The sequence below is a fragment of the Mobula hypostoma genome, chromosome 19 (genome assembly GCF_963921235.1).
Source record: "Mobula hypostoma chromosome 19, sMobHyp1.1, whole genome shotgun sequence".
Lineage (NCBI taxonomy): Eukaryota > Metazoa > Chordata > Chondrichthyes > Myliobatiformes > Myliobatidae > Mobula > Mobula hypostoma.
The window spans coordinates 55,525,429-55,552,104 of NC_086115.1; the positions used below are offsets into that span (position 1 = coordinate 55,525,429).

Genomic DNA, 26,676 nt, shown 5'->3' on the forward strand with positions numbered 1-26,676 from the left:
GTGCTCCAATCAAATCTGTCATCGAGGTTCACCCCCAAGGCACCTGTAGGTCCTCACCACATCCACATCCTCACCATCAATAGTAACAGGGAGCAGTGCAGGCTTGGTCTTCCTACGGTCCATCAGCATCTCCTTTACAGTATATATAACCAGGGTGCCGAAGACTCTTGCACAGTACTGTATTTGTCAACGTGGAGCAGAAAGCTGGTTTGTAAGTTTGGCAGGAGCAAAGCACATTGGGAATGGCAAGGGTGGAAGGCCACAAGAAGGTGTTGGACAGGTGGCAGAGGAGTGCCAGGGTGGAGGGTGCACGGGTGCAGACACACCCAGTCCTGAGACACCAGGCAAGGTCATTTGATGCCAAACAATTGGTTTATTGATCATTACAGAATGTCTCTCAGGTGCTTCCTGCTCCCCCCCTCTCCCTTCCCCTCTTCCCAACCACAATTCCCCTCTCCCTGGCCCTATCCCACACTCAGTCCACAATAGAGACTCATATCAGAGTCAGGTTTATCATCACCCACATATGTCATGAAATTTGTTTTGCAGCAGTAGTGCAGTGCAGTACATAAAATTACTACAGTACTGTGCAAAAGTCTGAGGGTGGGGTATCGCGCAGTAAGATTTCACTGCTAATGTAATGGCCTCCCTGTAATGTCTCATGCCAATACAAAGGTTTCTCTGTAGCAGCAATGTTTGGGTTATGACTAGAGATAACAGGGGCTTTGGCATTGTGCCATCCAATGAGAGGCATGTTGTTTCTTTCTTGTGGGTCCGAGAGAAGGGATTTGCGGACTTTTGTCGAAGAGAGAAGAGGAGAGATGAAGGGGCCCTTTTTTTTGTTTCTTTACTAACCATATAGTCAAATCAAGATTTATAAAGCTCAATCATTTAATTGCATATTGTGTACCGCTTGTTATTTCGTAGTACTGATTTGTAACCAGGGAACACATCACGCAGCATCCACCCAAACAAGATTTTTCAAGTTTGGCCGGGCCAGAAGCTGTCTTCTCCTAGCCAAACTGAACCGGAGGGTCACTATATGTATAGGTCACCATTGTGTAAGGTGTAGCACCTGCTTAGGAGCCCGACCCCACCCCCCCATCCACCCAACCCCTGGATCAGGGTCACGTGAAGCCATGGGAGCAGGTGGTGGACGGTCACCCAAACTGCCCAGAAGAAGGCAATGGCAAACCACTTCTGCAGAAAAATATGCCAAGAACAATCATGGTCATGGAAAAACCATAATCGCCTACATCATACAACACACATACAAACATAATGACCAAACGCTCCCATTTCCTCCCGCATCTCAGATATGCAGTTTGATAGGTGAATTCACTACATTAATTGCCTGTAGTTCATAGATGACTGGCAGATTAAGGGGGGGGAGGAAGGAGTGATGGGAACGAGAGCATAGGTTGCAGGGAACATTACTGAGGAATAAGATTGTTCTGTGAGCTGGTACTGATTTGATGGGCAGAAATTGCCATTCCAAAGCCAACTGAATTTAAAAACCTCTCCTGAGAGCACTGGCATACCCCTCTGAACTGGAATGTGTCCAACATCAGTGCAAAGTGAAAGCCAAGTTTGTTGTCATAAGCACAGTGACAAGTTGCACAGATGCAATGAAAAACCTACTTGCAGCAGGTTTGTGTGGCTTGCAGAAGCTGGACAGGTCCCATCTTCCACAGAATCAGGACCGGTGATCCAGAAATCTAAAGCCCCCACCCTCTTTCTCTCCCCTCCACTATTCGATAACTACACTACTTTCTTGCCTATCCTCAGATTCGTAAACTCACTCGCATGTGGCACTGAAAGTAACCCACGGAAAATCTTGGCGGTCCTACTTTTTAAACTAAAACTTTGTTTGATGATTAGGATGGCTCAGCTCATCACTGGGACTCAACTACCAGACCTGGAGACAATCTACAAATCTGTATACCTACAGCACGCTTGCATCATCATTAAAGACCCATCCCAAGATGTCCTAAGTCCTAAGCACATATATACTCGTGCACAGTACTGTAGAAATTTTATATATTGCATTGTACTGCTGCCGCAAAGATAAAGCAAATTTCATGACATACATGGGTGATGATAATCCTGATTCTGATGTGGGTCTCTATTGTGGACTGAGAGTGGGAAGGGGGCAGGGAGGGGGGAGAGAACAGGAAGCATCAGAGAGACATTCTGTAATGATCAATAAACCAATTGTTTGGAATCAAATGACCTTATCTGGTGTTTCAGGGCTGGGTGTGTCTGCACCTGAGCCAGCCCCACCCTGGCGCTCCTTCTCTGCCACCTGTCCCACACCTCTCACGCGGCACACACCGTCGCTACTCCCACCAAATTTATAAACTCTCTCTCCATTCCACATTGACAAGTACAGTACTGTGCAAAAGTCTTAGGCACCCTAGCTATACATATGTGCCTAACTCTTTTACACAGTACTGTATATACAATCTAATGCTACATGCAGCATCTTACCAATTCATGGGGATACAGGGGCTTGCAATTTGATAATCCCAAAGAACTTAATGTGATTTCAAAGGACTGGTTTCTTAAAATAGTTCAATTAACTACTGTCACAAACTCAAGCAGTAACATAGAAATGGTCAGAAATTTTCTTCTTGATTTTTAAAATCAGAAATGCAAATTGCTTCAATTTCTAAACATTCAGAATTTCTGGTCATTTAAACCATTTATCTGATAGCATGCTAATTAGCTTTTTGCATCTGGAACTTCTCTGCAGATTGCTGGTGGAAGGGGAGGGCTGCTGCAGAGAAGGAGCTCCTTTACAAGGATTCACTGTGATACATGAAGGTTTTCTGCTCCTTAATTTAAACTCGAAATAAAAGAAGAAATCAAAGGATAAGCAGCTGTCAGAAGTCTACCAAAAAGGCTGGAAACACTCAGAAGTCACACAGAATCCATTGGAAAAAAAGCAGAATCATAGGTTCTTTATTAGTCAGGACCTCAAAGGTTACAAGGAGAAGGCAGAAGAATGGGGTTGAAAAGGATAATATCTGTCATGATGGAAAGGTGGAGCAGATTCAATGGGCTGAATGGCCTCTAATTCTGCTCCTATGTCTTTCAGTCTTAATGTTTCAGACTGAACACCAGTTAAAAGTTTCTCTTTCAATAGATTGAGACTGAGTACTCCAGTATTTCCATATTTCTTAAAGGATGTCTTCAGAAATTGACAGACTGCAGTTGATTGGCTATGAAGGATGTGGTATCATCATTTAGGACTGGAGATGGTATCAGTGCTTAGTGCAAAAAGATACATGTCCAAGACAAACGAAGCCAGTCAATATCAACATACAGTGCTGTGTAAAAGCCTTAAGCATATACATAGCAAGACTTTTGTCAACGTGGAGTAGAGAGAGTGTTTGATTTCAGCTCGATGACCCTTTGTCAGAACCGGTGAATCTCAGAACACATCTGCCAAACAAATGGAGTGGAGAAATGATGTTTGTCTCAAGCACGTAGCTTGACGTGGTTCAATACCTGCTCTGTGCCGACTTCTCCTCGAAATGATTGCCACTAAAAATCTTGGATGGATATCATCCACACACTGCTCCTGAGACGGAGTTTCGGGACTGCTCTTCTCATCGTCAGAAGATTCATTATAATTGACAACCAGTTCTTCAATCTGCACAAACCCTTGGATTATTGGAACAATCCAGAAATCCGCTTTGGGATCCTGTAAGAGAACAATATTCACATTTACTTATTGATTGATTGATTGAGATACAGTGTGGAACAGGCCCTACCAGCTCTTCGAAGTGCACCACCCAGCAACCCCCCATTTAACCCTAACCTAACCATGGGACAATTTACAATGACCAATTAATCTACCATCCGATATGTTTTTGGACTGTGGGAGGAAACCGGAGAACCCGGAGAAAACCCACATACTCCATAGGGAGGACATACAGATTCCTTACAGATGACATCAGAATTGATCACCAACCTCCAACTCGGCGAGCTGTAATTGTGTCGCGCTAACCGCTACCCCACCATGGCTCGATATTCACATTTAATCTGATGCCAGAGTTATTGCCACCAACCTGTGAGAAGTTGAACTTGTTTCCCTGTGGGCAGTTACATTGCAACGGTTGCAGAATCCTCTTAGCTGCTATTTTCAGGTCCACAGTAATTAAAGCGAACAAAATGTTTCTCAGCAAGGCAATTCAACTTCAGGAAGAGGCTCCTACAGAGTCACGACTACAATAATTGAGGGGCTTCCTCAGCCAACCCGCACCCTTCCTCTCCAGTGAAACTCTGTTCCACAGTCCTCCCCACCGGCCCCTTGCAGTGCTGCCCCAAGCTTTAGTTCATCCCTCAGCACCTACTCCTGCAGCCTGGAACGTGCCAGTCGCAGCATTCCTTCATGGCAGGGGTTCCCAGCTGGTGTCCACAGACCCCTCAGTTAACGTAGGGGTCCATGCATAAGAGGGTTGGGAACCCCTGCTCTACGGACATTTTGATGTGCTGGCAGACCAACAAGCTTCAGGCAGACCACAGGGCGACGTTCACAATGACTTGATGATCTGCCAGCAGCGTTTGATATTTGTCTCCTTTCATAATACAAAGGCTGGAGGACACTATCAACCATGAAGCTGGACACGGATGAAAACATGAAGCAGGCTAAAAGGATGAGGCTTGGGATGTCCAGGAGTTACTCGTAGACGTTCAATAAATTCACATCCACAAGAATTCCAAGCTTCCTGACAGATACATAGCAAGGGCCGGGTTAAGGGGAAGGCAGACGAATTTCACACATAGCTGCACGGTGTCAAGGAATCCAGGTTCTTGTCAAACCAATGGCCAACAGAACTGACATTAAGGTGGACAGAAAGGCCAGCACTGTGATACACCGTGAAAATAAATAAAACTGCTTGAGGGACTCAGCAGATCACGCAGCATCTGTAAAGGTAGAGAGTTCATCGACATTTCTGGTCAAGATCTTGCATCAGTATACAATCCTGATCATTGCTCAGACATGTAGGTCTTTTCAGGAGTTTGCTCAGAACCACACACACACACAATCATACAGTGCTATATCATACTATATAAAGTATTCACCACACCCCCCCCCACCCTATTGGAAGTTTTCATGTTTTATGTCTGTAGAGATCTGGGAGTCCGAGGCCAGGGCCAGTGACAAGCTATAAAAGAACTCTCAGAGGGAGCCGAGTGAAGAGTCACTGGTTTTGGATGAAGAGGAGTGACAGCAGCTGGGCCCTAAAATGACCCATGGGTGGCCAGATGTGAAGGGGGTGCGTCTGGGACGCCAGGTCGCACTGTTTAGTCTTCTGGAGATGTAGCAGGCTTAAAGTGACAAAACATCTAAGGGGGGAGGGTCTACACCTGATGACCCCAGGGAAGCATCTGACGCCCACCAAGCTCCACCTCAGGATCTCCAAGCTATGACACAAGTTAGGATCTGCTTATCAAAGGGATTGAAACATCTAGTCCCACGAGCTCAAACTGATAATGCGAGGCCGTGGCAATGCTACCAGTGGCACCAGACTGGATTATGGATTGAGGTTAATGGTTTTTGGGCTTGTTGTTATTGAATTTACTCCCACAGTTTAATGGTACTATGATTTAAATTTGCAATATTGCTGTAAGAAATCTGATACAATTAACCTTTTAATTCTGGTTTTGTTTTCATTAACCACCCCAATCTGCTGTCAAGATAATTGAATTGCAGTCACGCTTGTAACATGAAACACAGCAGCAACTTAGTGCAAAGGTAGTTAAGTGGCTTTGCAGCAATAACCTTGCACTCCAAAGAACTGATTGTGGTCTTCAGAAGAGTGTAGGATAAGGGAACACACACCAGTCCTGATCGAGGGATCAGAAGTGGAGAGAGTGAGCTGTTTCAAGTTCCTGGGTGTCAATATCTCTGAGGATCTATCCTGAGCCCAACGTATCGATGCAGTTACAAAGAAGACACAGCAGCAGCTATATCTCATTAGGAGCTTGAGGAGATTTGGTATGTCACCAAAGAGACTCACAAATTTCTACAGATGTATCTCAGAGAGCATTGTAATTGGCTGCATCACCATCTGGTATTGGGGTGGGTGGGGGCCCTGCACAGGATTAAAATAAGCCGCAGAAAGTTGTCAACTCAAACAGCTCCATCATGAGCACTAGCCTCCCCAGCATCTGGGACACTCTTTAAGAAGGGAAGAAGGCAAAAGAAAGGAAATTACAGGCCAGTTAGCCTAACCTCAGTGGTTGGGAAAGTGCTGGAATCCATTGTGAAGGATCAGGTTCCCAGGTACTTGGAGACTAATGACAAAGTAAGTCAAAGTTAGTATGGTTTCTGTAAAGGGAAATTTTGCCCGACAAATCTGTTAGAGTTCTTCAAGGAAGTAACAAGCAGGGTGGACAAAGGAGAGGCAGTGGATGCAATTTACTTGGATTTTCAGAAACTATTTGATAAGGTGCCACACATGAGGCTGCTTAACAAGATAAAATCCTATGGTGTTACAGGAAAGCTACTGGCATGGATAGAGGAATGGCTGACAGGCAGGAGGCAGCAAGTGGGAATAAAAGGGGCCTTTTCTGGTTAGCTGCCAGTGACTAGTGGTGTTCCTCAAAGGTCAGTACTGGGGCCATTGTTTTTTACGTTATTTGCCAATGATTTGGTTAATGGAATTGATGGCTCTGTGGCAAAGTTTGTACATGATATGAAGATAAGTGGAGGGGCAGGTAGTGCTGAGGAAGCAATGCGATTGCAGCAGGACTTAGACAAATTAGAAGAATGGGCAAAAAAGTGGCAGATGGAATATAGTTTTGGGAAATGCATTACAATGCATTTTGGTAAAAGGAACAATAGTGTGGACTGCTATCTAAGTGGGGAGAAGCTTCAAACATCAGAGGTGCAGAAATACTTAGGAGTCTTCGTGCAAGACTCCCAGAAGGTTAATTTACAGCTTGAGTCCATGGTAAAGTCCGTGGCTTTATTGGTAAGAAATGATATTAAATCATTAGAAAGAGGTGATATAGGATCGGAAGGTGCAGAATCTTTATGGGTTGAGCTAAGGTATAGCAGGGGTAAAAGGACCCTGATGGCAGTTATTTATAGGCCTCCAAACAGCTGCAGGGATGTGGACTACAAATTACAACTGGAAATAGAAAAGGCTTGTCAGAAGGGCAGTGTTATGATAATTGTGGGGGATTTTAACATGCGAGTAGATTGGAAAAATCAGGTCGGCACTGGATCTCAAGAGAGAGAATTTGTAGAATGTCTGCGAGATGGCTTTTTAGAACAGCTTGTTGTTGAGCCCACTGGGGGATCGGCTGTACTGGATTAGGTATTGTGTAATGAACCGGAGGTGATTGGAGAGATTGAGGTGAAAGAACCCTTAGGAGGCAGTGATCATAAAATGATTGAGTTCACTGTGAGATTAGAAAAAGAGAAGCCGAAATCTGATGTGTCGGTGTTTCAGTGGAGTAAAGGAAATTACAGTGGCATGAGAGAGGAACTGGCCAAAGTTGACTGGAAAGAGACACTGGTGGGAAAGACGGCAGAGCAGCAGTGGCTGGAGTTTATGCGAGAAATGAGGAATGTGCAAGACAGGTATATTCCAAAAAAGAAGAAATTTTCGAGTGGAAAAAGGATGCAACCGTGGTTGACAAGAGAAGTCAAAGCCAAAGTTAAAGCTAAGGAGAGGGCATACAAGGAAGCAAAAATTAGTGGGAAGACAGAGGATTGGGAAGTCTTTAAAACCTTACAAAAGGAAACCAAGAAGGTCATTAAGAGAGAAAAGATTAACTATGAAAGGAAACTAGCAAATAATATCAAAGAGGATACTAAAAGCTTTTTCAAGTATATAAAGAGTAAAAGACAGTTGAGAGTAGATATAGGACCGATAGAAAATGATACTGGAGAAATTGTAATGGGAGATGAGGGGATGGCAGAGGAACTGAACAAGTATTTTGCATCAGTCTTCACTGAGGAAGACAGCAGGATACTGGACACTCAAGGGTGGCAGGGAAGAGAAGTGTGCGCAGTCACAACTACGACAGAGAAAGTACTCAGGAAGCTGAATAGGCTAAAGGTCGATAAATCTCCTGGACCAGATGAAATGCACCCTTGTGTTCTGAAGGAAGTAGCTGTGGAGATTGCGGAGGCATTAGCGATGATCTTTCAAAAGTCGATAGATTCTGGCATGGTTCCGGAAGACTGGAAGATTGCAAATGTTACTCCGCTATTTAAGAAGGGGGCAAGGAAGCAAAAAGGAAATTATAGACCTGTTAGCTTGACGTCGGTGGTTGGGAAGTTGTTGGAGTCGATTGTCAAGGATGAGGTTACAGAGTACCTGGAGGCATATGACAAGATAGGCAGAACTCAGCATGGATTCCTTAAAGGAAAATCCCGCCTGACAAACCTATTACAATTTTTTGAGGAAATTACCAGTAGGCTAGACAAGAGAGATGCAGTGGATGTTGTATATTTGGATTTTCAGAAGGCCTTTGACAAGGTGCCACACATGAGGCTGCTTAACAAGATAAGAGCCCATGGAATTACAGGAAAGTTACATACGTGGATAGAGCGTTGGCTGATTGGCAGGAAACAGAGAGTGGGAATAAAGGGATCCTATTCTGGTTGGCTGCCAGTTACTAGTGGTGTTCCACAGGGATCAGTGTTGGGGCCGCTTCTGTTTACATTGTACATCAACGATTTGGATTATGGAATAGATGGCTTTGTGGCTAAGTTTGCTGACGATACGAAGATAGGTGGAGGGGCCGGTAGTGCTGAGGAAACGGAGAGTCTGCAGAGAGACTTGGATAGATTGGAAGAATGGGCAGAGAAGTGGCAAATGAAGTACAATGTTGGAAAGTGTATGGTTATGCACTTTGGCAGAAGTAATAAACAGGCAGACTATTATTTAAGTGGGGAGAAAATTCAAAGCTCTGAGATGCAACGGGACTTGGGAGTCCTCGTACAGGATTCCCTTAAAGTTAACCTCCAGGTTGAGTCGGTGGTGAAGAAGGCGAATGCAATGCTGGTATTCATTTCTACAGGAATAGAGTATAGGAGCAGGGATGTGATGTTGAGGCTCTATAAGGCACTGGTGAGACCTCACTTGGAGTACTGTGGGCAGTTTTGGTCTCCTTATTTAAGAAAGGATGTGCTGACATTGGAGAGGGTACAGAGAAGATTCACTAGAATGATTCCGGGAATGAGAGGGTTAACATATGAGGAACGTTTGTCCGCTCTTGGACTGTATTCCTTGGAGTTTAGAAGAATGAGGGGAGACCTCATAGAAACATTTCGAATGTTAAAAGGCATTGTCAGAGTGGATGTTGCAAAGTTGTTTCCCATGATGGGGGAGTCTAGTACGAGAGGGCATGACTTCAGGATTGAAGGGCGCCCTTTCAGAACCGAAATGCGAAAAAAATTTTTTAGTCAGAGGGTGGTGAATCTATGGAATTTGTTGCCACGGGCAGCAGTGGAGGCCAAGTCATTGGGTGCAGAGATTGATAGGTATCTGATTAGCCAGGGCATCAAAGGTTATGGTGAGAAGGTGGGGCAGTGGGACTAAATAGGATAAAATAGATCAGCTCATGATAAAATGGCGGAGCAGACTCGATGGGCCGAATGGCCTACTTCTGCTCCTTTGTCTTATGGTCTTATGGTCTAAAGAAGGCAAATGCAACATTAGCATTTATTTCAAGGGGAATAGAATATAAAAGCAAGGAGATAATCCTGAGCCTTCACAGGACACTAGTCAGGCCGCACCTAGAGTATTGTCAACAGTTTTGGGCCCCATATTTCAAGAAAGGATTTGTTGTCATTGTTGGTTGACGAGGATGATTCCGGGAATGAAGGGGTTAACACATGAGGAGCATTTGGCAGCTTTGGGCCTGTACTCACTGGAATTTAGAAATATTCGTGGGTGATCTCATTGAAACCTACTGAACATTGAAAGGACTAGATCGGGCGGATGTGGAGAGGATGTTTCCTGTTGTGGGTGTATCCAGAACTAGAGGCCACAGCCTCAAAATTGAGGGATGACCCTTTAGTACAGAGGTAAGGAAAATTTTCTTTATCCAGAGAGCAGCAAATCTGTGGATTACTCGGCAACAGACTGTGGTGGAGGCCAAGTCAGTGCACATATTTAAGGCAGAAGTTGATTGTTTTCTGATTGGTCAGGGCATCAAAAGACATGGCAAGAAAGCAAATGTATGGGGTTGAGTGGGATCCAGGATCAGCCATGATGGAATGGCAGAGCAGACTCGATGGGCTGAATGGCCTAATTCTGCTCCTATGTCTTATGGTCTAATGGACACCTTTAAGGAGCAATGCCTCAAAAAGGCTGCATCCATCACTGAGGGCCCTGACCACCCAGGACATGCCTTGTTCTCATTGCTTCCATCAGAAGGGAGGTACAGGAGTCCGAAGGAACAGCTTCTTCCCCTCTGCCAACAGATTTCTGAATGGACATTGAATCCATGAACACCACCTCACTATTTTTTTGCAGTACTTATTAATTTATCATATGCACATACATACATATACAGTGCCTATCAAAAGTATTAACCCTCCCCCCAATGGAAGTTTTCATGTTTTATGTCTGTAGAGATCTGTTTTCACTTTGACACAAAAGTCTTTTTCTGTTGATCAGTGTCAAAAAGGCCAAATTAAATCCGCTTTGATTCAATGTTGGAAAACTATAAAACATGAAAACTTCTGCACGGTACTGTGTTTGTCCACGAGTATGTAAATTTGATGAGAGGAAAGGACGTTGGGAATGGGTGGAGCACTGCAGGAGAAGTGCAGCAGAGGAGGAGTGCCGGGGCAGGAAGTCGGGAAGTTTGGAAGGGGGGGCTGGTAGTGACCCAAGTGCAGACACACCCAGCCCTGAGACACCAGGCAAGTTCATCTGATTCCAAACAACTGGTTTATTGACCATTACAGAATGTCTCTCTGATACTTCCCACTCCCTCGTCTCTCCCTTCCCCTTTCCCCCATCATGATTCCTCTTTCCCTGCCCCCTTCCCACTCTCAGTCCACAATAGAGACCCGTATCAGAATCAGGTTTATCATCACTCACGTTCCAGTGATAGTAAACCTGATTCTGATATGTTGTGAAATTTGCTTTTTTTCCTGCGGCAGCAATACAATGCAATACGTAAAATTACTACAGTACTGTGCAAACGTTTCAGGCACCCTCGCTATGCATATGCACCTAAGACTTGTGCACAGTGCTGTACATTAATGAGCTCTGGATTTGACTGGTTTTATCACAACCTAACCAGAGCATCAGCAAAAAGTTTCTTCATAACGTGGCACTGCAGTGTTGATAAGGAAGAGAAGTATGATAGAGTGGTATCAAGGTGGATCGGTTTAGTCTTTTGCAAAATAGATGCAAATGTACAAATTTATTATCAGGGCTGGGAGGATAATAAAGTGACCTTTGTTCCATCTATCTGGATCATTACTGCATGTTAATTTTGAGTGCTGGCAGCTTTCTTTAACCCCAAAAGACTTTAGCTCCATCAATTTCATCAGATTGTGGAGCAGCTTATTCAAATTTGGCTGCTACCAAAATTCATCTCCACTTTACATCTGCCACATAATGTACAAGATATGGTCTTAAGAAATGGGTCCACAAGATGTCCAATCCAAGAACAGACTTGTGTGAACCAAGGCTGTTTCACCCAAAACAGTCCTGGCACCAGAATTCATCAGAAGCACACAGAAAGGCAGTATAAAAATTGGACTGCTTCACCTCTAACCTCCAGGAGGATCACAACCTTGTTATGGTTTGAAGGTTTGCGCACTGCAATGACGTGGTGATATGTTGTTCACAGTCAGGGCTTTATGCTTTGGCTCTTGGTAGGATCACCCAAGCCAAAAAGGTCAAAGAGTAGAGGGCAGACGAGGAGTGGTCCACTGGTCCTCCAGGTTTGGGGGGGGGGGGGTCCATCTCAGTACTAACAACAGGGCTACGACTGGTCAAAACGAAATTGTTACGGAAACAGCAACGAAGAATCCTCCTACATCTGAGTGCAATGGTATTCCTGAGTCTCCATCTGGAGCTTGCATGACTGACAGTAGGGAACACTGAGAGGAAGCTACTGGCATGATGAAGGAACACGGCCAGAGATGGAGGACATTCATTGCTGCCCCAAATGCCAGCAGAGTAACAAGCAGTAATTCACCTCTAAAAGCACTCAGTCCCATCAAGTTCCTCCTATCCCGGCTTGTGGCAGACTCTTCATGTCCCACAATAGCTTTTTCAGCCACCCCGTAAAACAGAACTCTAAGCAGATCATTCTTCAACATAAGGAACTGCCGATAATGAGACAGTGAAGTAAACAGTGTTTTGTTTCAACACCATTAATGTTGTTACTTACATTTAACTGGATCAGATCATCCATCATGTATTTATTCCAGAAAAATCTATCGTCAACCTGTGAGAAAAGAAAGACATTCGCAAGTAGCAACATACCATTATCACTATTGATTCTCTGCATCTGCCTTTTGATTACAAACCTTTCCATTGCTGTGTCCTACATGGATTGACCTGTTGCGATTGTATGATAATGTAATGGGTGACAGATGGCACATATTGTTCACAATAAATATAATTCACAAACACCAGAGTTTTTTTTAAATTGAACTCTGAACTCCCAATGCCCCGAGCAGTATTAACATTGTGTTACTGTAGTTACTGTGGTTCACTTTAAGCGACGGTGTCTGACGCAATGATATCAATGTAAGGTGACTGCTTTTGGTTTGCTCATAATGGAAGTTAAGCACATAAAACAGCTTTGGCATGTTTTATTGACAAAATCCTACACTTTCATTTGACCCAGTGAGAGCTTCCTTAACAAGTAACTACTGTACAACACGAGGAATTCTGCAGATGCTGGAAATTCAAGCAACACACATCAAAGTTGCTGGTGAACACAGCAGGCCAGGCAGCATCTCTAGGAAGAGGTGCAGTCGACGTTTCGGGCCGAGACCCTTCGTCAGGACTAACTGAAGGAAGAGCTTACTAGACCCTTCTACTGTACAAGACCCTTCTGTGTACTCCAGTGACTAATGCAATGTATCAAGATCTGGGACATAAAAAATACCTTCAAGGTTAAGCAACACCCCAGGCTGAAATGGAATAGAGGACAAGGGCTGAGGTGCAGACAGACGTGGATTGAAGTTAATCCCAAATGTGGAAAGGGAAATGGAAATAGGTAGGAAAAGAAGGAATAAACACAAGATACTCTGCAGGTGCTGGAAATCCAAAGCATCAAATATTACTAATTTTAACTATTTTTAATATTTAATATTTGTAATCTAGGGAGTGTGCAGCGCAGAATCAAATATCGCTGTGATGATTGTACGTTCTAGTACCAATTGTTTGGCGACAATAAAGTATAAAGTAAAGTATCACACACAAAGTGCTGGAGGAACTCAGCAGGTCAGGCAGCATCTATGGAGATATATAAAGCGCTGACGTTTCTTCGGGACCAGAAAGGAAGGAGGAAGACGCCAGACTGAAAAGGAGGGGTGAAGGGGAAGGACTACGAGAAGGTGGTAGGTGAAGCCAAGTTGGTGGGAAAGGTGAAGGGGTGACAGAAGAGGAGAGTGGATCATGGGAGAAAGGGAAGAAGGAGGGGCACCAGGTGATAGGCAGGTGAGAAGAGGTGAGAGGTGAGAGGTCAGAGTGGGGAAATGAAGAGGAGGGAACTTTTACTGGAAGGAGAAAGCGATGTTCATGCCATCAGGTCTGGAGGCTACCTAGATGGAATATGAAGCGCTGCACCTCCACCCTAAGAGTGGCCTCATCGTGGCAAAAGAGGAGACCACATGGACTGACATGTTGGAACAGCAATGGGGATAGGAGCTAAAATGGTTGTTCACTGGGAAATTGTAACTTTTGACTTATAGAGTGAAGGTGTCTGACAAGCAACCCCCAGTTTGTGAGGGTCTCACCAATGTAGAGGAGCGCCAGATACAACAGACTCGCACGTGAAATGTTGCCTCGCCTGCAAGTACTGTTTGGGGCCCAGAATGGAGATGAGGGAGGAGGTGTAGCATTTCTGTTGCTTATAGGGATATTTTCTGGGAGGGAGATTAGTAGGGAGGGACAAATAGGCAAGAGATCCCTGTGGAAAGTGGAAAGTGGAAAGTGGAGAGTGGATGTCTGATGTCCTGGAAAGGAAAGCCTCATTCCAGGAATAGATACAGCAAAGACAAAGGAACTGAGAAAAGAGAATAGCATTTTTACAAGAGACAGGGTGGGAGTTGGTAAGTTTATAAAAAATGTAGGGAGACAGTTTGTCTCCAGAGATGAAGACAGAGGGATTGAGAAAGAGGAGAGAGGTGTCAGAAAGTGAATTAAATTTCAGTCCATGGGTCAGACAGCTGAAGGAAAGTCAAGTGAAGGCAAGTAAAGTGAATCACGGAGCCAGATAGAAACATGCTGAACGTGGGTGGGGTAAGTAAAGCAGACAGCTTAAAGTTAAGACCAACCAACAGTTTGGCTTACACTGTTTAGTACTTGCTTACTCCAAGAATTATTTTTAATCCCCATTTTAGCTTACAGCAGGCTAAACAGCCATACATCATCATCATTACGTGCTGTGTTGTATTCTGTGGGTGATCACTGTCTCATGACCATTATTGTTCTTGGTTAATTTTTTTCTACAGAAGTGGTTTGACATTGCCTTCTTCTGGGCAGTGTCTTTACAAGGCGGGTGACTCCAGTCATTATTAATACTCTTCAGAGATTGTTTCCCTGATGTCAGTGCTCGTATAACCAGGACTTGTGATATGCACCAGCCGCTCGTACGACCATCCACCATCTGCTCCCATGGCTTCACGTGACCCTGATTGAGGGAGGGGCTAAGCTACACCTTGCCCAAGGGGCACCTGCAGGCTAGTGGCCTTACACCTCCTTTGGGTAGAGACACATCTCCACACTGCCATCCTATGTTTTGCTATAAAGCCGTCAACTGTGTTCACGAGTGAAGACACAACTGCCAGATTTCTGTTTCATGGACCACCTACTGAGAGAGTTAGAAAATGCCAGGCACCATGAGTATGGTGAACAGTCCTGGGGCTTGGGTTGAAGCCTTCTGCATTAGAAGGCCCCTCCACTCTTCATAATAGCTGCCTTGTATGAAATGATGAGGGAATGTGACAGATGAGGAGGCGGAAAACACACTATAATTTCAGACGGGCTTCAGTCTGCTCTGGTCTGCCTGACACCTGGAGCAGCTATATCTGAGGGAAACCCTTACCCTTTGCCACAACGATGCTTTTTTCTTCTCTGATGCACTCTGCCTCTGTATTGAATTTGTGAGGTCATAGCTCTGGCTGTAATAAAATGAATCAGAATCCACGAACATCTTGATGAGCTCTTCCAGCAACCTTCGTTCCAAACGTTCCTTTTCTTTGTTTTCCTTGGCCTGCAAACAGAAACCAGATGATTAAATAGACAGGGCAGGGGAATCAAAGCACATGTCACGCTCTCCAGGTACAACTTTTACACATCTTTTCCATCCACACCCAGCACACCAAGCATTAAACCAAGTCTCCTCAGAGCAGCCAACATAGAGGGAATCCATCCAAGGTCAACACAGACATCCACAGTGACCACAGATACATTTCCCCAATACTCAATAGCTATGTCTGCCTCACAGAGAAGACTTTATAAAATATATGTTTTATGCAAGGCATAACATTTTTAGGACTCAAAACAGAATACCCAGTAGATTCCAGTTAATTGGAGCAACTGCTTCTTTGGGACAACTCAAATAACAAAAACTAATAGAGGTGATATCTGGGATTTCCTGAGTCTATCTGGAACACACTGTCGCTTAATTGGGACTGGATACTGCTGCTGAACGGTTTCTAACTTGAGTCAGTCACTTGTACCTGTGTGGCCATTAGAAACTACACTGTACTTAGAGCAAACGGTTTTGAAAATAGTGCCAGTTGCATGTGTTTGTGTTCAGAAAGCAGAGGTGTATGCCACTGACATTGATAGTTGGTGAGAAATAAGCAGTAAGACAATTCAGAACCGTTTTGCTCACTGCGGTTTCAAGCGTTCAGGCTTGAAAATGCCAGAAACGGCTGGAAGTGGAAGTGAAAATGAAACAAATTTGCTACTTCAACAAAAAGGAGGGAGGGAGGGGGAGGGTGAGGGAGAGAACAGTTCTTCAGGAACCCCTTCAAAAGCGCTCGATAGAAGTTGGGAGGATACGAGAGCCAGAAGCTGGAGGAGCTGGAGCAGCACACTAGGGGCCAGCAGAGTGATCCAGCAAGGAAAACTTACCTTGGATCACCACGGTATGTTCCACGTCCTGCTCCTCCAACCGTCCAGTTTAACACCTCCCTCTCCAAAGCTCAGTGGTCAGAGACGTCATCAAAAAGGCAAGGTTAGCTTTAGCGCCAGGTCCGAAGAGAGTTCCGTACGATCTTTATAAAACCTGCCCTTGTGTGCTAAAGATCCTGTGGAACGGAATGAGAGCTGTCTGGAAAAACTAGTGCATCCCATCGGAGTGGCAAAGAGCTGTGGCGGTGTTCGTCCCCAAAGAACAGAACTCCAGCTCAGGAGCATCGCACTGCTGAACACCGAGGAGAAAATCTTCTTCCCTGTTGTGGCTAAGAGGATGACCAGCTCGCTCATGGAGACCAACTGCCAAAACGCAGGAGTTCCAGGCTTCCCGGGACGTGTGGAGCATGCATCATTGATATGGGACCAGATCCAATGAGCCAAGCGTGAGGAAGGTGACCTACATGTCCAGTGGCTGGATCTTGCGAATGCTAAATGATCTGTGCCTCACCAGCTCATCAACTTTGGGATGGAGTTCTTTTACGTTCCCGATGGCATTGGAGGCTTGGTTTCTGACTACTTCAGTGACCTCCAGATGGGCTTCTCTTTTCAAGACTTTACAACGGGGTGGCAGCAGCTCGAAGCAGGCATCACAATGGGGTGTACCACCTCTCCCGTCCTGTTTGTGGCAGCCTTTAAGATCATCCTTATTGGGGCAAGGCTGGTGGTCAGAGGGATAAAGCTACAGTCAGGACAGAGGCCTCCTCCACTGAGAAGCTACATGGATGACACCACAAGCATCCTTCAGATGACCGCATGCACAAGAAGGCTGCTGAAGAGGCTGGATCAGCTAGCGACATGGGAAAGGATGAAGATAAAGCCCTCCAAATTGCGAAGCCTATCCCTCTGAAAATGGGTCAGAAGTGACAACATCACCTTTGCTGTAGGTGGGTGAGGAAATCCCATCGTTGGCCAGGCAGCCCATCCAAAGCCTTGTGAGGCAGTATATCACAGAGCTCTCTGTGAGGCAGCTGGGAAAGTAGCACAGAAACAGCTCACAGGGGGCCTGGCCAGAATCGATCAGTGCCAACTACCCGGAAAGTATAACGTGTTGTGCTATCAGTTCATACTGTACCAAAGAATGATGTGGCACCTGAAAATGTGAAAAATTCCCTCATCAACAGTCAGTAGAGTGGACAGGATAGCCAAATTGTACGTCGGGAAATGGCTGGGGCTGTCTCGGTGTTTCTCAGACACTGGTCTCTTTGAGAAGAACATGTTACAGCTGCCACTGAGATACATCAGCCTGGGGTACAAAAAGGAGAAAATCCGACCAGTCGTTGAGCTGAGGGAATCCATGATTCGCTGGTGAGGAGTGCCAATGCCTCAGTCCATACTAGCCATAAATGGAGAGCTCAAGCTGAAGGAGACTAGGCTATCAGTAGGCTGCAGCATCAAGAGGTTGTTGGCAGAGTCCAGGCTGGACATGCTGGACATGCAGGACTTGGCTGGGCGGCGGGGGGGGGGGGGGGGGAGGCAACACATTTCTGGTCCAAAGCCACGAAGAAAGAGAGGATAGCAATGGTAGTGGAGGAGGAGGAGTGGGTGAAGGCAGTGGCACATGGCTGCCAGGGAAGATAAACAACGTGGGAGAGCACCATCAACAGATCATTCAGCTGGTCAGACCTGTGGAAGGTCCCACAAGCCAAACTCAGCTTCCTCATCCTGGCAACCTATGACACCTTGCCCTGCCTCCGAAATCTTCACCAGTAGTTCAGCAGTGAGGGTCGCTGCCCCCTGCGTGACACCACCAAAGCCAACCTCCCACACATCCTGGCAGGATGCAAGATCGCGCAGTCCCAAGGGCGCTACAGATGGTGGCACAACCAGGTCCTAAAGAAGCTGGTGGAGATCCTAGAGACCTGCAAGCGGGATGCGAGAAGCAGCCTTTCCCCAGTGGGACGACAACTCATCCCATTTGTTAAGGCTGGTAAGAGCGACCATACACCCACCCAAGAGCTCCTTTATGACTCCCCTCCACAGGCAAGAGTGGAACATGAGGGTAGATCTCAGCAGACAGCTGCAATTTCCCCGAAGAAATCACCACCACATCTCTCCACCCCGACATAGTACTGTGGTCCATGGCCACCAAGACAGTCCTCCTCACTGAGTTAACCGTCCCACGGGAGGAAGGAGTGGAGGCTGCCCATGAGCAGAAGAGGCTGAGGTACTCAGACCTGGCAGCTGACTGGAGGACCCTCGCCTACCCTGTGGAGGTAGGTCTGCACATCGACGACAAGGTTACTCCGTGATGTGGCAGTGACTGGAGCGAGGCTCAGGAGGGCCACCAGAAAGATGGCTGAAGAGGGAGAAAAGGGCAGCTTTTGACTGTGGCTGAGGAGAAAGGACAGAAATTGGGGGGCCGAGTAACTCCATTGAGAGCTGCCGGTGGGGGGGAGACAAGGAGACATCTCTGCCACTGCTCCGCCACCAGGAGATGTACCATGGCTAAGGAAGTGAAACGTCAATGAGTGGTGGTCCCTGGATACTGACTCTGCAGCTGACCGAATGCCAAGCAGGAAACAGCATCTTCCCGTAAATCTCACAGAAACTACGAAGAATTTGAAGGTACCGACAATCATCTTGAACGTTACAATGAAAATGAAGATTTGGAATTGCAATCGTCGTAAATGTTATCTGTAGGCAGTCCATTATCTGCACTAGGTAGCTGCATATATTTTGATCATTTACTGTCAATCAAAAGAACATGGCAGAGTACACTGAACGAATTTCTCCATCAACAACTATTCAGAACTAATACCGTTTTATAGTACCGTTGTGACATTGGTAGTGTTCTAATTTCTTCTGTATGTCATTTAAATACAGAAATTGTTACTCGGTTAATGGTAGTTTATCTTTCTTATACCTTGTTAAATATTTCAATGAAACTTCAGCTAATTGGGGCAGCCACATAATTGGGCCAAAATGAACTAGTCCCAATGTGTCCCAATTAACTGGAATCCACTGTACTTACTAATTGAATTGACTTTTTTTACTTACATCCTTCATATATATGAGTAAAAATCTTTGTTACTCTCCGTCTAAATGTGCAATTTATAGTAATTTATAATAAATAGTATGTACAGCAGGACAGTCAATATAACATGGAAATACAATTGTATCAGAATGAATTAATCAGTCTGATGGCCTGGTGGAAGAAGCTGTCCCGGAGCCTGTTGGTCCTGACTTTTATGCTACGGTACCATTTCCCAGATGGTAGCAGCTGGAAAAGTTTGTGGTTCCGCCACATCCAGCAAATATTTACTGTCAACAGTTTTGAGCTCACCTGCAGTTGTGTCTGAGTAGCCAGTGCTCAACTCATATTCCACACTGTTTGCCAGCACACACATCTAATGGGTTGCTTTCCAACAAAATAACATAGTTGACTACTAAGGAAAGACTCCAATTAAAAGTAGAAAATAGAGAGGAGGGAATTTCTCTTATAGAACACAGAAACTCTACGTAAAAAGTGCAAGGTGTTACAGCCTGCAATGTCACCAAGCCATCAAATATGAAAAAATACCATGCACTTGAAACCAATACAGGAGTGCACTTGATAGTGTCACTGATAATCCCCTCAAAGCCCTACACTCCACCACTCCCCCCAATACAGTTCTGTGCAAAAGTCTTAGCTAGATACCTATCAGAATCAATCCGGTTTATTATCACTGGCATGTGTCGTGAAATTTGTTAACTTAGCAGCAGCAGTTCAATGCAATACATAATATAGAAGAAAAAAATAAAAATAAACAAAATAAGTAAATCAATTACAGTATATGTATATTGAATAGATTAAAAATCATGCAAAAACAGAAATAATATGTTAAAAAAGTGAGGCAGCGTTCACTGGATCAGTGTCTGGATGCTACCTTTCTGAGACACTGCTCCTTGAAATGTCTTGGGTACTTTGTAGACTAGTACCCAAGATGGAGCCAACTATATTTACAACCCTCTGCAGCTCCTATAACCTTAATACTTTTGCATAGTACTGTATGGGGTGGGTGGGAGAATGGTGGGTGTGTGGAATGCACTGCCAGCGAAGGTGGTAGACGCAGATACAATAGGACCTTTTAAGAGACTCTTAGATAGGTACATGGAGCGTAGAAAAAACAGAGAGCTATGCGGTAGGGAAATTCTAGAGCAGGTTACATGGTCGGCACAACACTGTGGGCTGTAGATTTTCTATCTTCTATGTATGTACAGTCAGATGACAATAAACTTGAACTGATAGACACAAGAAAGTCTGCAAATGCTGGAAATCCAATCAACACACACACAAAATGCTGGAGGAACACAGGAGGTCAGGCAGCATCTACACAAAAGTAAACAGTCGACGTTTCGAGCCGAGTCCCTTCTCAAGGACTAGAAAGGAAGGGGGAAGACGATAGAATAAAAAGGTGACTGGAGGGAAAGGAGGATAGCTGGAAGGTGATAGGTGAAGATAGGTGGGTTAGAAAGGTAAAAGGCAAGAGAAGAAAGAATCTGATAGGAGAGAAGAGTAGACCATAGGAGAAAGGATAGGAGGAGGGGACCCAAGTGGAGGTGATAGGCAGATGAGATGAGGTAAGAGGCCAGAGTGGAGAATAGAAGAAGAGGGAAGAGAGAGGGATTTTTTTTTAAACCGGAAGGAGATATTGATATTCATGCCATCAGGTTGGAGGCTGGAGGAAGGAATACAAGGTGTTGTTCCTCCACCCTGAGGGTGGTCTCATCTTGGCAGAAAAGGAAGCCATGGACCAACATGTCTTGTCTCCCTTTCTCTTCACCATTTACACCTCGGACTTCAACTACTGCACAGAGTCTTATCATCTTCAGAAGTTTCCGGATGACTCTGCCATAGTTAGATGCATCAGCAAGGGAGATGAGGCTGAGTACAGGCTACAGCAGGAAACTTTGTCACATGGTGTGAGCAGAATTATTTGCAGCTTAATGTGAAAAAGACTAAGGAGCTGGTGGTAGACCTGAGGAGAGCTAAGGTACCGGTAACCCGTTTCCATCCAGGGGGTCAGTGTGGACATGGTGGAGGATTACAAATACCTGGGGTTATGAATTGACAATAAACTGGACTGGTCAAAGAACACTGAGGCTGTCTACGAGAAGGGTCAGAGCCGTCTCTATTTCCTGAGGAGACTGAGGTCCTTTAACATCTGCCGGACGATGCTGAGGATGTTCTATGAGTCTGTGGTGACCAGTGCTATCATGTTTGCTGTTGTGTGCTGGGGCAGCAAGCTGAGGGTAGCAGACACCAACAGAATCAACAAACTCATTCATAAGGCCAGTGATGTTGTGGGGATGGAACTGGACTCTCTGACGGTGGTGTCTGAAAAGAGGATGCTGTCCAAGTTGCATGCCATCTTGGACAATGTCTCCCATCCACTACATAATGTACTGGGTGGGCACAGGAGTACATTCAGCCAGAGACTCATTCCACCGAGATGCAACACTGAGCGTCATAGGAAGTCATTCCTGCCTGTGGCCATCAAACTTTACAACTCCTCCCTTGGAGGGTCAGACACCCTGAACCAATAGGTTGGTCCTGGACTTATTTCATAATTTACTGGTGTAATTTACATATTACTATTTAACTATTTATGGTTCTATTACTATTTATTATTTATGGCGCAACTGTAACGAAAACCAATTTCCCCCGGGATCAATAAAGTATGACTATGACTATGACATGGAGAATGTCAACGAATTTAATAGGCAGGCGGAAGAGGAACGACTGGAAATACCAACAGAGGATGGGAGATGACAAGTGGAAGCAACAAAGAGCCTATTCCAGCTTGCATTGCAGTGGCTCTTGTTGGGCTCCATGCGCTGCCTCTACATAAAGAGTGGATGCTTTATCAGCTTTCCTTCTGACCTGGAAAGTGAATAACCAATCACACATTTTGTTTGTCGGGGAAGAGCAGTGAGTTATACACTCAGTATATTCAAATTGCAAAATACTATGGTTGATATGTAAATTTTAAACTGTAGATTCTACGATGCAGTTTAATTTCCGCTGTGAATAGGTTGTCATACCGTGGATATCTTATCATGATGGAAAGCAGACCAGCAGTTAGTTTGAAAGCAGTGGAACAGGGAATAGGTGTAAATGTGCAGACACATTTGAAGGTACCTGATGGGAAAGTAGTTTAAAAACCTTATATAAGATATTTCAGCTTCATGGGCTGGAATAAAAAGTGAGGTGAGTATAATGAACGATTTATCATAGGACGAATTATCACTAAACACTGAATTTGCCACAGTTGGAATCACCAATATGTGCCATGCCATATGTGATCATGGTCTTTCCATGATCATGTTTGTTCTTGGCAACTTTTTCTACAGAAATGATTGGCCAGTGCAATCTTCTGGGCAGTGTCTTTACAAGACGGATGACACCAGCCATTGTCAATACTCTTCAGAGATTGTCTGCCTTATGATGTGCACCAGCTGCTCATACAACCACCCACCACCTTCTCCCATGGTTCAGGAGACCCTGATTGAGGGCCTAAGCAGGTGCTCCACCTTGCCCAAGGGTGACCTGCAGGTTAGTGGAGGGAAGCAGTGCTTTATACCTCCTTTGGTAGAGACGAATCTCCACCCCGCCACCCACAGTTGGAATACTGGCTCCAATTCTGCCCTTCAGGAAGGACATTAAAGTGAAGACAGGATTTACTCGATTAGTTCCAGGGTTAATGGACTTGCCTTGTGAGGAAAGGCTACAGAGGTAGAGATGGGAGAGATAGTAGAGAGAGAGAGAGAGAGAGAAGGGAGGGAGGGAGAGAGGAAGGGAGGGAGGGAGGGAGAGAGGAAGGGAGGGAGGGAGAGAGAGATGGAGGGAGGGAGGGAGAGAGAGATGGAGGGAGGGAGGGGGGAGAGATGGAGGGAGGGAGAGAGGGAGGGAGAGAGAGATGGGAGGGAGGGAGAGGGATGGGAGGGAGGGAGAGAGAGATGGAAGGGATGGGAGGGAGGGAGAGGGATGGGAGAGAGAGAGAGGGATGGGAGGGAGGGAGAGAGAGATGGGATGGAGGGAGGCAGATGGGAGGGAGGGAGAGAGAGATGGGAGGGAGGGAGAGAGAGATGGGAGGGAGGGAGAGAGAGATGGGAGGGAGGAAGAGAGATGGGAGGGAGGGAGAGAGAGATGGGAGGGAGGGAGAGAGATGGGAGGGAGGGAGAGAGATGGGAGGGAGGGAAAGAGATGGGAGGGAGGGAGAGAGATGGGAGGGAGGGAGAGAGATGGGAGGGAGAGAGATGGGAGGGAGGGAGAGAGATGGGAGGGAGGGAGAGAGATGGGAGGGAGGGAGGGACAGAGAATGTAATAGAGATGATCGAAGTTGAGATGGCAGATACACTGGCACTAGAAGGGAGAGAAGTGGGGAACTGATGAAGATGAATGCAAAAGAACAAAGTGAGAAAGTTCCTATTCACATGGTGAAATACGAGCATCTACTGTACACTTGTGAATTTCACTGAATGTTTGTAAGAGGCACTGACTGGTGCATACTTCAATGCTGAAAATGCTCAATGTCAGTGCTTAAACTGCCCCGACATACCTCCGCATGCCAATTACCCAGCACATGCAACAAATTCATAGATAACATCCCAGTTGAAAAAAAGCTCCATACCTTCAAGTTTTTGTCAAAATATATCAGCATCATACCTTGATAGCAACTGATATCATAGGGAGTGGAAACCTTTGCATGTGAGAAGGGGATACACATTTGGACTGAATTTCAGACACAGAATCTGGTTTATTATCACCGGCAAGTCATGGAATTTGTCACCTTAGCAGCAGCAGCACAATGCAATACACAATAACACTGGGAAACAAATAAGTAAATCAATTGCAGTAAGTGCATTCAACAGTGAAATTTAAAATAGTGCTAAAACAGAAATAATATTGAGGTAGTGTCATGGGTTCAATGTCCATTTATGAATCCGATGACAGAGGGAAAGAAGCTGTTCCTGAATTGCTGAGTGTGTGCCTTCAGGCTTCTATACCTCCTTCCTGATGGTAACAGGGAGAAAAGGGCATGCCCTGGGTGCTGGGGGCCCTTAATAATGGGCACTGCATTTCTGAGGCACCGCTCCTTGAAGATGTCTTGGATACTAGGGGCTAACACCCAAGATGAAGCTAACTAATTTTACAACTTTCTGCAGCTTCTTTCAATCCTGTGCAGTAGCACCCCAGACCAGGCAGTGATGCAGCCTGTCAGAATACTCTCCACAGTACATCTGTAGAAGTTTTCGAGTGTCTCAGATGACAAACCAAATCTCCTGAAACTCCTAATGAAATATAGCCACTGTCTACCCTTCTTTATAGCTGCATCGATATGTTGGGGCCAGGTTAGATCTTCAGAGATCTTGACATCCAGGAGTTTGAAATTGCTCACTCTCTCCATTGCTGATCCCTCTATGAGGATTGGGTTGTGTTCCTTCATCCTATCCTTTCTGAAGTCCACAATCAACTCTGGTCTTACTGACATTGCGTGCAAGGTTGTTGCTGTGACACCACTCAACTAGCTGATATATCTCACTCCAGTACGCCCTCTCGTTTCCATCTGAGACTCTGCCAACAATGGTTGTAACATCAGCAAATTTACAGATGGTATTTGAGCTATACCTAGCCACACGGTCATGGGTATAGACAGAGTAGAGCAGTGGGCCAAGCACATATCCTTGACGAGCGCCAGTGTTGATTTAAGGGTCTGGATCTGGCTGTCAAAGTACAAGGCCTCTTACTTTAACGAAGCAAATGTCCACCAATGGATGTGGCAAAGTTGTTTCCCCTGATGGAGGAATCTAGTACCAGAGGGCATGACTTAAGGATTGAAGGGCGCCCATTCAGAACAGAAATGCGAAGAAATTTTTTTAGTCAGAGGGTGGTGAATCTATGGAATTTGTTGCCACGGGCAGCAGTGGAGGCCAAGTCATTGGGTGTATTTAAGGCAGAGATTGATAGGTATCTGAGTAGCCAGGGCATCAAAGGTTATGGTGAGAAGGCGGGGGAGTGGGACTAAATGGGAGAATGGATCAGCTCATGATAAAATGGCGGAGCAGACTCAATGGGCCGAATGGCCGACTTCTGCTCCTTTGCCTTATGATCTTATGGCCTTATGGAATCAAACACAGCCATTACTTCAAAATGCCACATCAACAATTCCAAAGTGAAATTGACTTTTGCCCCATGAGACTGAGGTTTGGCTATTTTTTTTTCCATTTTGTGGTAATTAGCATGACTCTGCCATGGATGGTCCCAACCCCGGCCGTAGAGGAGGAGGGCTGGGCACGGGACTTGCTACAGAAAGACCAACAGAAGCTCCATAGATCTTGTTCCTGGGAGAGGAAGGATACACGAAGAAGAAGGACAACACCTGGAGACAACATGAAAGACTGGTCCAGCACAGAGGACTCTGGAGAGCGACTGGCAGCCGCCTCTACCCCAGAAGGGGTATGGGACTTAAGTAATTAGCAGCTTCACAGACAGAACCTTTCTGCTGGCTGGGCTATTTTTTATAACATTCAGCAGATGAGCTAGTCCAAGGCCAGTGCTGCTTTGCCAACACCACAAATAGGATGCATCTGTGGTCCATTTCAAACCGCATGTCTGGAACTGAGAGTCCAGGCCCGGGCCCGATGTTTGTGAGTCTGAGAGTCCAGGGCCAAAGACTCTGGAGGCAGCCTGTCCTGGGGTTGGAGGCATGTGTAAGTGAGAGTGTGTGTGTGAAAGTGTGAGTGTGTGTGTGTGTGTGTGTGTGTGTGTGTGTGTGTGTGAGAGAGTGGAGTGTGGAGTGTGAGTGTTAGCATGACAGTGAGTGTGTGAGTGTGAGAGTGTGTGTGTGGGAGTGTGAGTGAGTGTGTGGGTGTGTGTAAGAGTGAGAGAGAGTGTGAGAGAGAGAGTGAGAGAGAGTGAGAGTGAGGGAGAGAGAGAGAGAGAGAGAGAGGGAGAGGGAGAGGGAGAGGGAGAGGGAGAGGGAGAGGGAGGGGGAGAGGGAGGGGGAGAGGGAGGGGGAGAGGGAGGGGGAGGGGGAGAGGGAGGGGGAGAGGGAGGGGGAGAGGGAGGGGGAGAGGGAGGGGGAGAGGGAGGGGGAGAGGGAGGGGAGAGGGAGGGGAGAGGGAGGGGGAGAGGGAGGGGAGAGGGAGGGGGAGAGAGGGGAGAGAGGGGAGAGAGGGGAGAGAGAGGGAGAGAGAGGGAGAGAGAGAGAGGGAGAGAGGGAGAGAGGGAGAAAGGGAGTGAGAGAGAGAGTGAGAGGGAGAGAGTAAGTGAGACAGAGTGAGAGAGAGTGAGTGAGAGAGAGTGAGAGAGAGG

General features: G+C 45.8%; 1 protein-coding gene across 3 annotated transcripts in view; it reads right to left on the reverse strand.

The window, feature by feature from the left end:
- inpp5f (inositol polyphosphate-5-phosphatase F) overlaps window positions 1-26,676 on the reverse strand; it is a 284,383-nt gene that overhangs the window by 61,134 nt on the left and 196,573 nt on the right. For all 3 annotated transcript variants that reach the window (XM_063071927.1, XM_063071926.1, XM_063071928.1), the window contains exons 5-7: window positions 15,280-15,447; window positions 12,391-12,447; window positions 3,514-3,709 (exon numbers count right to left, since the gene is read on the reverse strand). In XM_063071927.1, the coding sequence (XP_062927997.1) occupies window positions 3,514-3,709; window positions 12,391-12,447; window positions 15,280-15,447 (421 nt within the window). The remainder of the gene's footprint in view (window positions 1-3,513; window positions 3,710-12,390; window positions 12,448-15,279; window positions 15,448-26,676) is intronic.